The sequence below is a fragment of the Columba livia genome, chromosome 23 (genome assembly GCF_036013475.1).
Source record: "Columba livia isolate bColLiv1 breed racing homer chromosome 23, bColLiv1.pat.W.v2, whole genome shotgun sequence".
Taxonomy (NCBI): Eukaryota; Metazoa; Chordata; class Aves; order Columbiformes; family Columbidae; genus Columba; species Columba livia.
In genome coordinates, this window is record NC_088624.1 from 3356589 (window position 1) to 3369332 (window position 12744).

The following is a 12744-nucleotide window of genomic DNA, read 5'->3' on the forward strand; positions in this document are numbered from 1 at the left end:
AACCTGAGCTGGTGAAGATGTCCCTGCTCATGGCAGGGGGGCACTGGAGGAGCTGGGAAGGCCCCTTCCAACCCAAACTACTCTATGATTCTACGAAACTGTGGCCAAAGAAGAGTGCAGTGCTCTGGTTTGGCATCGTTCCTGCTCTTGGGAGCAGCTGGCTCATTCTGAAGGACATTCTGCAGAACTGTGGAAACTATCCCCCCAGCTGGATACCACTGGGCAAAAATATCAGCCACATAAGATTGGCTTCCCTTGAGTAACAATTGACTGGATTGGGAAATGTCAGGTGGAGATGGTTGAGGGCAGCATGCACATGGAGGATCTCATTTCCCAGGTGCCCTTTATTCCCTTCCCTCCTGCCAGAGCTCCCTATGTGCGACTCAGTCTCTCAGCTCCAAACTGGCTCGGCGGTCCCACCACCACGGAGTGTGGTTTGGCTGCCCAGGGCCTTGAACACAGCAAAACTTGTTTTGGGTGGTTAAACATTGTCCTGGCTGGATGGCTGGGTTCCAACCAGAGACCTCACTTGCTGCCAGCGGAAAGCTGGAAGCTTGAGAAGAAGAAGAAAACTCAGCACGGGGACTCTGGGAGCACCTTCTACTGGTCTTCCAAGCATGGGGTCTGCAGCCACCCTGCCCTGCCTGCTGCTTTGCATCTTCTACCTTGCAGCTGGAGCATCTGCAAAGCCGTAAGCTCTCTCCATGTCTGCCTGTCCATACCTGGTGGGGCGGTGGTTGGTCTCAGTGACAACCTTCACTCCGACTATGGTCACTGCTCGGGGTGGAAATGCTTGGGGTGGTGGATTGTCCCCATAGAGGACTTAACGCTTGGGGCTGGTGTCTCTGGGCTGGTTTGGTATAGGTGCAACCTTGCACGCAAGGCAGTGGATGAGCAGAGACTTTTCTCCCTCTGCAGAGTGACCCCTTGGCTGTTTCCCGAGGTGTTATGGTTGGACTCAATGATCTTGAAGGTCTTGTCCAACCAGAACGATTCTGTGACTCTGTGTTTAGGCAAAGAACTGTGCCCTGACCAGCATCCTTGGGCAGATGGGGGCAAAGCTGGGTGGTGTAGCCCTGCAAAGTACACCCAGGGCTGGGAAAAACCCAAGTTCCCCCCGGCTTGAGAGTCTGGAGCGGAGGGGAGCACTGGGATTTGGTGGTGGGTCCCTGCTCTCCTCCACTATCAAGGTGTCCCCTCCCCAGGCGCTACATGGTGCTTATCCCCTCTACGTTCTACTACCCGTACACGGGCAAAGTGCACATCCACCTCATGGACCTGGACGAGCCGGTGCGGGTGACCCTCCACCTGGCCAGCAGCCATGATGTCCCCAACGTCACCCTGGAGGTGCAGGGCAGCGATATCCTCCAGCTGAACTGGCCCCGCTTTTCCAACGTGAGTCATGGCCCCATGGCAGGGCTGAGGACCTGGGTAAGGGGTGTCCCTCCCCTACCCACCACCAGAGCTGCACTGGGGGAACTGGGTGGGGACATGGGGTCCATCCTGGATGGGCAACAAGTGATCTGAAGAGTGGAAGGACATGGTGTGTATACAGAGACCCCGTGGGCTGTATCTGCATCATGTTCCCACCAACACCAGTCCCCTGGTGCCTTCATGGGGCAATGGGGTGGTGATGACTGAGGACAGGTGTGGTGACTCACTGGCATCCAACCATTTCTGCTGTTTCCTTGGGGGCAGATTTCTCCCCCTTCTGAACAGAACTATGCATATTGGGATCTTCACATCTCCATCGAGGGAGGTTCCCTGCAGGTCTCTGAGCAGAAGCAAGTTCTGGTGAAGTTCCTGGCGCCGGGGACCTTGGTGCAGACAGACAAGGATGTCTACAGGCCTGGACAAACAGGTGAGGGACAGGACTTGCTCGAAGAGCTCACAGGCTCTTGGAATGGAATCCTCCAATTTGGGTCCCAGGCCCTACTGCTCACTCCTGCTCCTGCCTTTGCTCTCTCCAGTGAAAATTCGAATTGTGCGTCTGGATCCAAACTTAGCTCCTAGCAACAGGGAGGTGAGATGAGGTTGGGGGTTGGAGGGGGTGGGATCCCCACATGCCCAAGATGATCAGTTATGGCACCAGTGTCACTGCCTTCAGTGTCATGATGAGTGTGGGGAGAGAATCCCCCAAACACCGAAGGGACATGGGGTGGGGACACACACACAACCCTTCCCAGCACCCCCATCCTGAGCACCCAGGGTACAGCTCTTGGCTTTTGGTATTGTCACAGGAGATTAATTATTTCCCTTGGCACCATCACTCTGCCTGCCTTATCTCACATGGAGCTTTTATGCACCATTGTTACACCCGCTGGTTTTAGGTTCCAGGTGTTAGGCAGTGCTGGCAGCCCCAGTCTCACAGCTAGTGCTGTTTGCACAATGCGGCATCGTTACTTAGCCCTCTGTATTTGATCGTGCTAAATGCTTCCTCCCTCTTTCTTCGCAGATTCCCTTGGTGGCTGTGAAGGTGAGTTGTCACCCTTGTGCCAGTCCGCCAGCTCCCTCGGGAGCAGCAAAGGGCCCCAGCACGTGTGTGTGGTGCTGGGGACAAGGGAGCGGTGACAGGGACAACCCCACTGCAGTTACAAGGATGAGCAAGAAGGGGCTTGGGTTCCTTGTACACATTTCCAGTGTGCTGGGGATCAGTTTGCTGTCCTGCAAGATGGGGGCACTGGCCAAACTGGAGAACCCCCTAAGCTCCCATTCCAGGCTGGAGGATCCCCCTGGCAGCTTTGGCTGCTGTAGCCAGGCTGGAGCTTGGCTGACACAGCCTCGGGGGGAGAATTTTCCTTCTGGAGAGGTAATGCCCTTGGGGCTGCTCTGAGTGCGATGGCAGAGCAAAACCTCTGCTTCTTGTGAGGATACACAGGGTGGCTTGAGTCCTTGAGGCTGTCAATCCACCACCACCACGCACCCGTCTTGGTGCCACGTGTCCTTGTGTGCAGGATCCCAGCTGGAACAGCGTGGCGGAGTGGGAGGAGGTGACTCCGCAGCAGGGAATTGTGGACCTGTCCTTCTCACTGCCTGCGGACACAGACCTGGGCACGTACACCATCGTTGTGGAGGAGAAGAGACATTCCTTCAGCGTGCAGGGTTATGGTGCGTGGGGAAGAAAACTGGACTACACACAGAGTGTTTGGGAGCCATCACGTGGGGTGGCAAGAAACTCCCGAAGGAAGAAATGGGCACAATCCCATTCAGTATTTCATCCTTTCTGTACTTCAAAGGAGCTGAGAAGAAAGATGGGGAGAGACTTTTGAGCAGAGCCTGTTGTGACAGGACAAGGGGTGATGGTTTGAAACTAAAGGAGGGAGATTCAGGCTGGACATGAGGAAGGAATTGTTGTCCCTGAGGGTGGTGAGAGCCTGGCCCAGGTTGGCCAGAGAGGTGGTGGCTGAACCATCCCTGGAGACATCCCAGGCCAGGCTGGACGGGGCTCTGAGCAACCTGAGCTGGTGAAGATGTCCCTGCTCGTGGCAGGGGTGGCACTGGAGGAGCTGGGAAGGTCCCTTCAACCCAAATCATTCTGTCATTCCATGATTCTATCCTCTTCCCCATTTGTCTCCCTGGACAGGGATGCGCCGCTTTAAAGTGCTGATCCAGTTGCCCAACATTGTGACGGTGAAGGACGAGAAGATCCCGCTGGACGTCTGCGGGCGGTGAGCTGAAGAGCAGCCCCAGCAGCAAGGCTGGCTGCTCCCCAACAGCCTCCCCATCCCCTCCCCTTCCTGCTCCCTCCCAACAGGTATCCATCTGGGAAACCTTTCCGAGGAAAGGCTAAGGGCAAGATGTGCCAGTTCCACAGATGGGACGGTACGAAGATCTGTGCAGAGTTTAGGGGCCAGGTGAGGGCAGCAGAAGCAGAAGGTGGCACATGGTTAGTGGTCCTGGAAATGTTTCTTCCTCTTGGGGTGCTTGGGCTGATGATGGCTGGGTGCATCATTCAGGCATCACCAGGTGACCCAGCTCTTGTGTGAAAGTGCTACAAAGCCAGAGTCATCCCAAAGAGGGCAGAGGAGCCGAGCGGGGACTCTTGGGGTGATCCTTGGGTCAGGAAGGACAGGAATGGGACAATCAGCTGCATGGCAGAGCACGGTACCAGCCTTGGGAGGGACAAGTTTGCAGGATCCAAGAGTTGCAGGGCAGGATGGAGGGAGGCAGCAGCAGTGGGGTGAGTGGGACCCCAAGGATGACAGCAGATGACACTGAAGGGCCTTGCCATGGGGCTGATACCAATGTGGATGACTTTCCTTCAGACGGGGAAGAATGGCTGCTTCTCTACCGAGGTCCCGGCGGCTTCCTTCAACCTGACCAACTTCAACTACGAGAACTGGCTCACCGCCAAGGCGTTGCTGATAGAGAAGGGATCTGGTGAGCACAGCTGTGCCAACAGCCCCCGGTGATGTCCTGGGCTTGTGGCACCTGGAGGATGTGGCACAACCGTTCTGCTTGGGTGTCCCCAGGGTCTCTCTCCTTCCCATCCACAAGCACCAGCCGCTCTGTGCCCTTACTTGCTTTGGTGTCATTTTTTCCTCTACCTCTGACTGCTGGAGCAATCCCTTAGGTCCTGAAGGCTGATCAGGAGTTTCTTTCCCTTCCAATATCCCACCCCAGGATATCGCTCCATCATCCATCTTCCCCATATTCTGCTGCTCTGAGACTAGTTCGTGTGCTTGATGAGTGCCTGGAGAGCTACCGGGGAGATTGTGTTTCTCTTATTGGGTCTTTCTGTCTTTGAATCTAGTTGTAAATAGTCACTGTCTGCCTTGGGATCTTGTTCAGCACATCCTTAGGGACACATAGAAAGCACAGTGCAACTGTGAGTGTCAGATCCCCAGCCTCTCCTATTTGCTTGCAGCCATTAAAAGGGATGTTTTGGGGGTATACCTGGGTATTCTGGTAGCATACAGATCTTAGCTGAGCATGCTCCTGCTCACACTACAGCTCCCGTCACACCTGAGGACTATATTTTGGTGTTTGTTGCCTAACAAGTGTGGTTTTGTGCTCTGCAAACTTGGCCCATCGCCTCTGGACTGGGTCTATGCACCAGCATGGTCTGGTTGGGATGGGATGGGATGGGATGGGATGGGATGGGATTGAAGAGCAGGCACCAGGACAAACTGCTGAGTGTCCCTCTCATCTCCCACTCCTCTCTGCAGGGATGCGGCATGCAGCCACCAAAAAATGCATGGTTATGTATGAAACGGTCGCGATCACCTTTGAAAACAACGACAAATTCTACAAGCCGGGGATCCCCTACACTGGGATGGTAATGGGGGAGTCCCTGCACCCCACAGGGCTCCCCTTGTACTCTGCTGTGCCCAATCCTGCTCACCTCGACCTCCCACCCCTCCCCTCTTCTTTCCCATGGATGATGATGCCCAGCCCAGGGCATCTCCCCTTCTCTCCCATTGCAGATGCTGCTGAAGGGAACCAACGGCTCTGTCCTGAAGGAGACGGAGCTCCTGCTTGTAGTTAAAGCTGGAGGAGAAAAGAAAAATAAAACCCTGGTTACAGATGGATTGGGGAGAGCCTTCTTCGAGCTGGACACCTCTGGTTGGAATGATGAGATTGTGATGCGTGTAAGTGACCCGTGTCCCACACCCTCCAGGTATCCTGGATTTAGTAAATATCACGGACATTTTCTTACACAAAATCTTTCAGTGTCCCCTTGACCCTGTTTGGTCCTTTTGCACCCACAGCATCCTGTGGTAAGGAGCTCTGTGTATTTATTAGCCCCGTTCAGTACCTCGATTGCCCGTCTGACACAACAGACCCCAGCACCCTCCTTGCTCCTCCTGCACTGGGAAAAAGGGCTGCTCTCACTTTTGATGCATTCTGCACCTTCTTCCTCTAATTCCCTGTCTCTGCATTATTGTTTTTGTACTTCACTGCTGAATTTCAAGATCCTTCAGGCCCCGTTATGGCATGCAGCTCCATTTTTTGCTTGCTGAGCACATCTGGATTGCGTTTCTTGGCTCCTGCAGGGATGTCGCAGCAAAGCATGTGGCGGTTTCAGCTGCAGAGTGGTTTTCCACCCTGTCTGTGCTCTGCTGCTGAGCTGATCTTTGCTGTTGAGAACCTTGATTTCCACCCCTCAGGGTGAGCTCAAGGACGACTCTGCAGCCTCGGAGCAAGAAGACGACAAGTATCCCGAATATCAAACTGTCATTCGCTACCTGTATCCCTTCTCTGTGGACAGCAAAAGTTTCATGAAGATCCGCAGGTTGAAGAATAAGCTGCCCTGTGACCAGCCCCAGAAGTTCTGGGTGGATTACTCGCTTGATGAGAAAGAGTTGGGGTTCAAGCTGCAGAGCCTGGACATGGTCTTCCTGGTGAGCTTCATCTGGGGAGAGACAGGAGACTGCATGAAGGGCAGAGCTCAGGGGAGGGAATGAGCCTGTCCAGGGTATGGGTTAAGCTTTCCCTTTCAGCAGAAGCCATTTCCATCCAGCCCTGGGCAAGTACTCCTGAGTTCAGGACTCAGGGATGGACCCCAGAGCTGTCAGGTCATGGGGCACCATTTCCATCCCTCCTGCAGGATGCAGTTCTGTTAGTCTGTCCCTGAGCATCCTCCGTGGCCTCCTCTCATTTCCTGGTGCCCGTTCTCCACTCAGCATTGGTTTCGTGGTTCCCATCTCTGGGGTGTGGGAACCAAGGTCTGGAGCATCTTTCTGATGAGGAAAGGCTGAGAGAGCTGGGGGTGTTCAGCTGGAGAAAAGAGGCTGAGAGGGATCTTATTGATGCTGATAAGTATCTCAGGATGTGTGTCAGAGGATGGACCAGACTCTGTTCAGTGGTGCCCAGTGCCAGGGTGAGGGGCAATGGGCACAGACTGAAGCACAGGAGGCTCCATCTGAACACGAGGAGAAACTTCTTTCCTTTGCGGTGCCAGAGCCTGGCCCAGGCTGCCCAGAGCGGGTGTGGAGTCTCCTTCTCTGAGACATTCAAACCCCCTGGGCCCACCTGTGCGATCTGCTCTGTGACCCTGCATAAGCAGGGCTGGGGATCTACAGAGGTCCCTTCCAACCCATATCATTCTCTGTGATTCTGTGATCTCCCCCTCTGCAGGTCCTGGCCAAGGGAACCATTGTCACCGTCCTCAGAAAAGAGCTGCCTGCTGAGGCTGGTAGGTCCTGAGGTGTGCATGAGTTGTGCAGGGCTCTGGTCTCCATGACTGGTCCTCATCTCCCCTCCTGTCCCATGGCTCAGGGTTGAGAGGTTCCTTCTCCCTGGAGCTGCCCATCGGTCTCAAGCTGGCACCCGCAGCCAAGGTGCTGGGCTACGTGCTGCTGCCCAGCGGTGAGATGGTGGCTGACAGCACCGAGCTCAAGGTGGACAAGTGCTTCCCCAGCAAGGTGAGCAGAGGCTGCTGGAGTCGGGGGAGTTGCTGCCAGGCTCAGGTGGGACATGAGGATGGAATTGTTGTCCCTGAGGGTGGTGAGAGCCTGGCCCAGGTTGGCCAGAGAGGTGGTAGATGAACCATCCCTGGAGACATCCCAGGCCAGGCTGGACGGGGCTCTGAGCAACCTGAGCTGGTGAAGATGTCCCTGTTCATGGCAGGGGGAGCACTGGAGGAGCTTTTAAGTCTCTTCCAAGCCAAGCTATTTTGTGATTCTCTGATCCCCTGCAACTGGCTGGTCCCAGACTCTCCATTCAGGGAGGGTTTTTCTTCCTCTGCCCTTCCTGTTGCTGCTGTGAATCATCTCCTGGCTGTGATCTCAGTCCTCACTCTCCTTCCTCCACTGACATTTGGAGTCAGGCTGGAGCACAGAGATCCTTTCTGGCACCACCTCCCCTCTCCCCTAACCCAAAGGCTTCCCCTCTCTGTTTCTTCACCCAGAGGGTGCTGGAGCACTGGAACAGGCTCCCCAGGGAGGTGTCACGGCTCCAAGCCTGGCAGTGCTCAAGAATTGATTGAACAACACCCTCAGACGCATGGTGTGAACTTTGGGGTTGTCCTGTGCAGGGACAGGAGTTGGACTCAATGATCCTTGTTGGTCCCTTCCAACTCAGGATATTCTCTGATTCTCTCCAGGTCAATCTGTCCTTCTCGGAGCAGAGGGCTCTGGTGGGCTCCCAGCTCCTCCTGAAGGTGCAGGCTGCCCCAGGCGCACTGTGTGCTGTCTATGCCATGGATGAACACGGTCCCAAGGGCACGATCAGCCCTGACACGGTGAGTCTGGAGTAACCTCAGTGCTGGGCTGGTCCTTTTCCATGAGGAGCCCTTCACAGGGGACTCACTGCTGAGGTATGGGGTCAGCAGCTTCTTTCCACTGTCACCCATTTTAGGGGAGGACGGTAGGGACTTTGTGGGAGCTGGGTGTCTGGGAGCCCCCACTGAGCCCCTGCCACCCATGGACTTTGGGGCTTTGCAGGGGAGATGGTGCTTTGCTGAGTGGGGGGTTGAGCTGCAGAATCACTCTGTGGTGCCTCTTGGGGTGGAAATCTTGAAAACAGAATGTGGGTGGTGAGAAGCTCTAGGGGAGGAGAGGAGATGGGGCAGGGATGGGTCCCTCTGGAGGGGCAGGCAGCAGCACCTGCAGAAGCTACAGGGTGATGCCAGAGACATACAGGGTTGGATCTGGGCCAGGAGCATCTCACGTCTTTCTCACTTGAAGTTCATGGTTTGGTTTAGGTCTACGAATTCATCCCGACGCCTTCTGAAGCCAGATATTATTCTGAAGAATATGATTTACCTCCTAGTGGGACAGGGTTGTCTGGCATAATTTTACAACTTCCAGCCGTTAACTGTTTTGACGTGCCAGGGAATAGCTGGAGAAATTGCCGCCGCAGGCTGTGGCGCAGGGAGGTGCCGGCGCCCGAGCCCCAACCCAGTACCTACAACCTGCTAGAGGTACGAGCCCTCCAGCCTTCTCTCATCCTCCTCTTCCTCCCATGAAGGATTACTCAAGGTGCTGGGGGCACCCACATCTGTGCTTTTACACCCCCCCCAAATAACATTTCCTGCCCCTCTCTTTGCCAGCCCAGGACAGATATGTGAATTGCATCTGTCAGTCCAGGCACAGTGGTGTTTCTGCTCTTCCAATCACAAATCTGGGCTTGGAGTAAATAATGTAGATTGACCTGGCATTGCTCTGCTTTTTTGGGGGGCGTATATCCCCCACTGGCAGTGAGCCCAAGGGAACTGAGGGGGCAGAGCAGCTTTCCCTGGCACAGATATTCCTCTCCTGTGCTCCTGGATTGGGGGTCCTGATCTTTGGGAGGACTGTTTCATGCTTCAGAGAGGGTTGGAAAGGAGTTTGGGTGTCTCTGGGCTTCAGTGTGGTGCTGTTCTCTCTCACACGTCACGTTGCAGGACGCAGGTTTGAAAGCCGTCACCAACGCTCAGCTGGGCTGTAAAGTGTACATGCAGTTCGATGAAGATGACAGCTTTCTGTACTCCCCAGGCAAGTGGAAAGAGTCTCTAACAGCTTTTGTGGTGGCTGCAGAAGGACAGGTGGGGACACCCTGTCCCTTCCCATCCCTTCTGGCAGGAAGTTCAACTCGTGCCACTGTTTGCAGAAAGAAAACTGAGGGATGAGCGGGACATAGGGATGCAGACGGATTTCTTGGGGACGTGGCTGTGGGAGCTGGTCCCTGTGGGGTGAGTAAAGAGCCCCAGCATCCCTCAAGCCAAGAGGCTGCCCTTTTGCATCAGCTTCACCGCTGGGTGCAGTGCCCAGACCTCTGCTTCGGTGTCCACGTATCCACGAGTGACACTGAGACATGTCCAGTCCCGATCTAGTTGAAGATGTCCCTGCTCATGGCAAGGGGTTGGACTAGATGAGCTTTGAAGGTCACTTCCACCCCAAACTACTCTGTGATTTCCTTGGACCTCAGCACCAATCCTGTGACAGATTGGGGCAGATTGAGTCCAGGAGGGAGGGCATGCTGTAATAGATAAGAGATGGTACCTCTGCCCATCGCCGAGCATGTGATGGCCAGCGATGATCCCCAAGACTTAGAGGATGGGGGTTGGCATGTTCCTTTTGCTGGCTCTGCCCATCAGACCAAGCCTGCAAGGTCCATCCATCTTCTGCAGGGAGGGCGGCTCTGCGGAGCTGACGGTGACAGTACCCGATGCCATCACCAAGTGGGAAGCCGGGATGTTCTGCATGTCCCCGCAGGGCTTGGGGCTGGCCCCGGCCACCACCCTCACGGCCTTCAAGCCCTTCTTCGTGGAGCTGGCCCTGCCCTACACTGTGGTCCGCCATGAAGCCTTCACCCTCATGGCCACCGTCTTCAACTACCTGCGGCAGTGCCTGCAGGTGAGCGGGGCTGGGGAGGGGGCCCTGGGGTGGGGGTCTGGCGGGGGGTTAAGGAGCTGTGACCATGGTTTGGCAGGTCCGGGTGACGCTGGTGGAGTCGATGGAGCTGGAGGTGTTGGCAGGCACGGACCAGGGGCCACACACAGGCTGTGTCTGCGCGGATGAAGAGAGGACCTTCCAGTGGAACGTGCGAGCCACCAGCCTGGGTACAGAAGGAAGAGCAAAGGGCTGGGGCAGGGGGAGAGCCCAGCAGTGGGAGTCCTTGCAAAACTCTTCTTTGTCACTGCTTTTCTGATCCTTTCCTCCCCCTCCCAGCTCCCTCTCACAGAATGACAGGGTGGTTGGGGTTGGAGGGACCTCTGTAGATCCCCAGCCCAGCCCTGCTCACGCAGGATCACAGAGCAGATCACACAGGATCAGTCCAGAGGTTTGAATGTCTCAGAGCAGGAGACTCCACAGCCGCTCTGGGCAGCCTGGTCCAGGCTCTGGAACTGCAAAGGAAAGAAGTTTCTCCTCATGTTCAGGTGGAACCTCCTGTGTCTCTACCTGTTGCCCCTCACCCTGGCGCTGGGCACCACTGAACAGAGTTGGGTCCATCCTCTTGACACCCACCCACACCTCTTTGCCTTCTCCACTCTCCAGCCTCTTCCCTCCATTTCCCGGTCCTATTGCACCCATTGCATCCTCCTCGTCCTTTCCCAGCTCCCCGGGATGGCTCTGAGCTGGAGCCAGTCCCTGGAGCAATGTCACAGTGATGTCCCCCATCTGAATGCATAGGGAAGATGAACATCACTGTCACTGCCGAGGCCTTGAGCTCTGACGAGCTCTGCAGCACCCAGATGCCCACGGTGTCAGCCCAGGAGCACGTGGACACTGAGACAAAACTCCTGATGGTGCAGGTGAGCAGAGCAAGGTTCTGGAAGAGGTTCTGCACCCAAAGGAGTTGTCCCTAGAGCAGAGCATCTCCCTGTCCCTCAGCCAGGCTGGATGGTGCCAGTGGGTGCTGCAAGGTGCAGGAGAGCATCAGCACCCAGAGCAAGGGGAGAGACTGTGTCCCTGCTTGGGTACCACTGGTGGGACAGTGTCTTCCCTTCCGTTTTGGGGTGATATTGGTAGATTTGAGGCTGCTGGCTGTGCAATGTTCAGTTTGCTGCCCTCATCACAGCGTGCATGGAGATACTCCAAGGACAGCCCTGGGTTCTCCTGGGCCATCAGAGCTGCTGGTGGGAACAGGGTCCAGGTGGGGTGTGTGTTGGCAGGGGGGACATTTCTGGGACAGAGAGAAGCAGGCTGATTCTGGGCATGGCCTCACACATGCTGTATTCCTGGTTTTAAAGGCTCCACAAGTGATGTGAAGGAAAATTGCAGCTGCCTGGCTGTCCCTGTGCTCCTGACCCCACCAGACAGCCATGGTCTAGAGGACTGGCACCTCTCCCTGTTCCTATCACTTCATCCCTGTTCCTATCCCTTCACCTGACCCGGAAGGAACCTGCAGCAACACGGCTGAGACGAGGACTCCAAACCCCATCCTGCTCTCCAGCAGCCCTGCCAGCCCATGAGGATCAAGGGCTGCCTGGGAGCAGCCGCTTTTCTGCCCAAGCGGTCGTGATTTCCCTTGAACCAATGCCAGTGTGACCCCCCAGAGAGGGGACCAGGGCAGGTGAGATGACCCCCAGCTGACAAAAAGCCTCTGGAGATCAATGTAAGCCTGATGGCCGGGGATGGAGACGATGCTCAGAGCTGACCCAAGCACAGCCAGGCTGACCCCTGCTCTGCCAGCCTGAAAAATAAAGAAAAATGCAAGTGGAATAAGGGAAGTGGAAACAAAAAAGTGTCCTTCTTGCACAAAAGCTTCCTTTTTTCAGGCTCTTTCTCACCATCCTTCACCAAGGCCAGCTCTCTGTCCCAAAATAGACTTCATGTTAGGGACTCATTGTTCCTGTCCACCTTGATGATGTGTCAGAGGGGTTGTACTTTCACCTTGCTTTGCTGAATAAAAAACTGAGACCAAACCAAAGAGAGTATTCATTGCACAGACGGCAGAAGCATCTATGTCCCCTTGGCCACCTGCTCATGGTCCCCACTGCATCCTGTCAAGGGCTCCATGTGCCCCGGCCCTGAGCTTACCGATCAGGTTGAACTGTTCCCGGCATGCCGAGGGGGCACTGACCCATGTCCCATCCTGGGCTGGCAGGATGGGCTTAGGGCCACGCTCCTCCCTCCTGTCCCCATGGGGGTGGTGGGGACCATCCTCTTCCTGACACCAGCACCCCATGGAGCAGGAGCAGGGGGGTGAGCCAAATCCAGCAACACCCAAGCAGGGCAGGTGTGGGCACAGCAGCTGTGGTCACTTGAGAGCCCATGGGAAAGGGGTAAGCCCATCTGTGGCTTCCCACAGCGCTGCCTCTGCCTGTCCCCATGTCCCCAAAGGGAAGGGGACTACAGAACCCTGGAGCAGGGGATG

At 55.7% G+C, this 12744-nt stretch overlaps 1 protein-coding gene across 1 annotated transcript; it reads left to right on the forward strand.

The window, feature by feature from the left end:
* Positions 1–420: 420 nt before the first annotated feature.
* Positions 421–12292, forward strand: LOC102090361 (alpha-2-macroglobulin-like protein 1). Its single transcript, XM_065039773.1, has 22 exons — positions 421–691; positions 1206–1395; positions 1699–1861; positions 1971–2023; positions 2456–2476; positions 2955–3108; positions 3584–3668; positions 3755–3854; positions 4266–4380; positions 5169–5278; positions 5427–5591; positions 6111–6344; positions 7081–7138; positions 7222–7367; positions 8048–8185; positions 8648–8866; positions 9329–9419; positions 9535–9616; positions 10055–10280; positions 10357–10486; positions 11058–11179; positions 11618–12292. The coding sequence occupies exons 1-22, from the start codon at positions 618–620 to the stop codon at positions 11633–11635; spliced, it is 2694 nt and encodes an 897-aa protein (XP_064895845.1). The 5' UTR covers positions 421–617; the 3' UTR covers positions 11636–12292.
* The last annotated feature ends 452 nt before the right edge of the window (positions 12293–12744 follow it).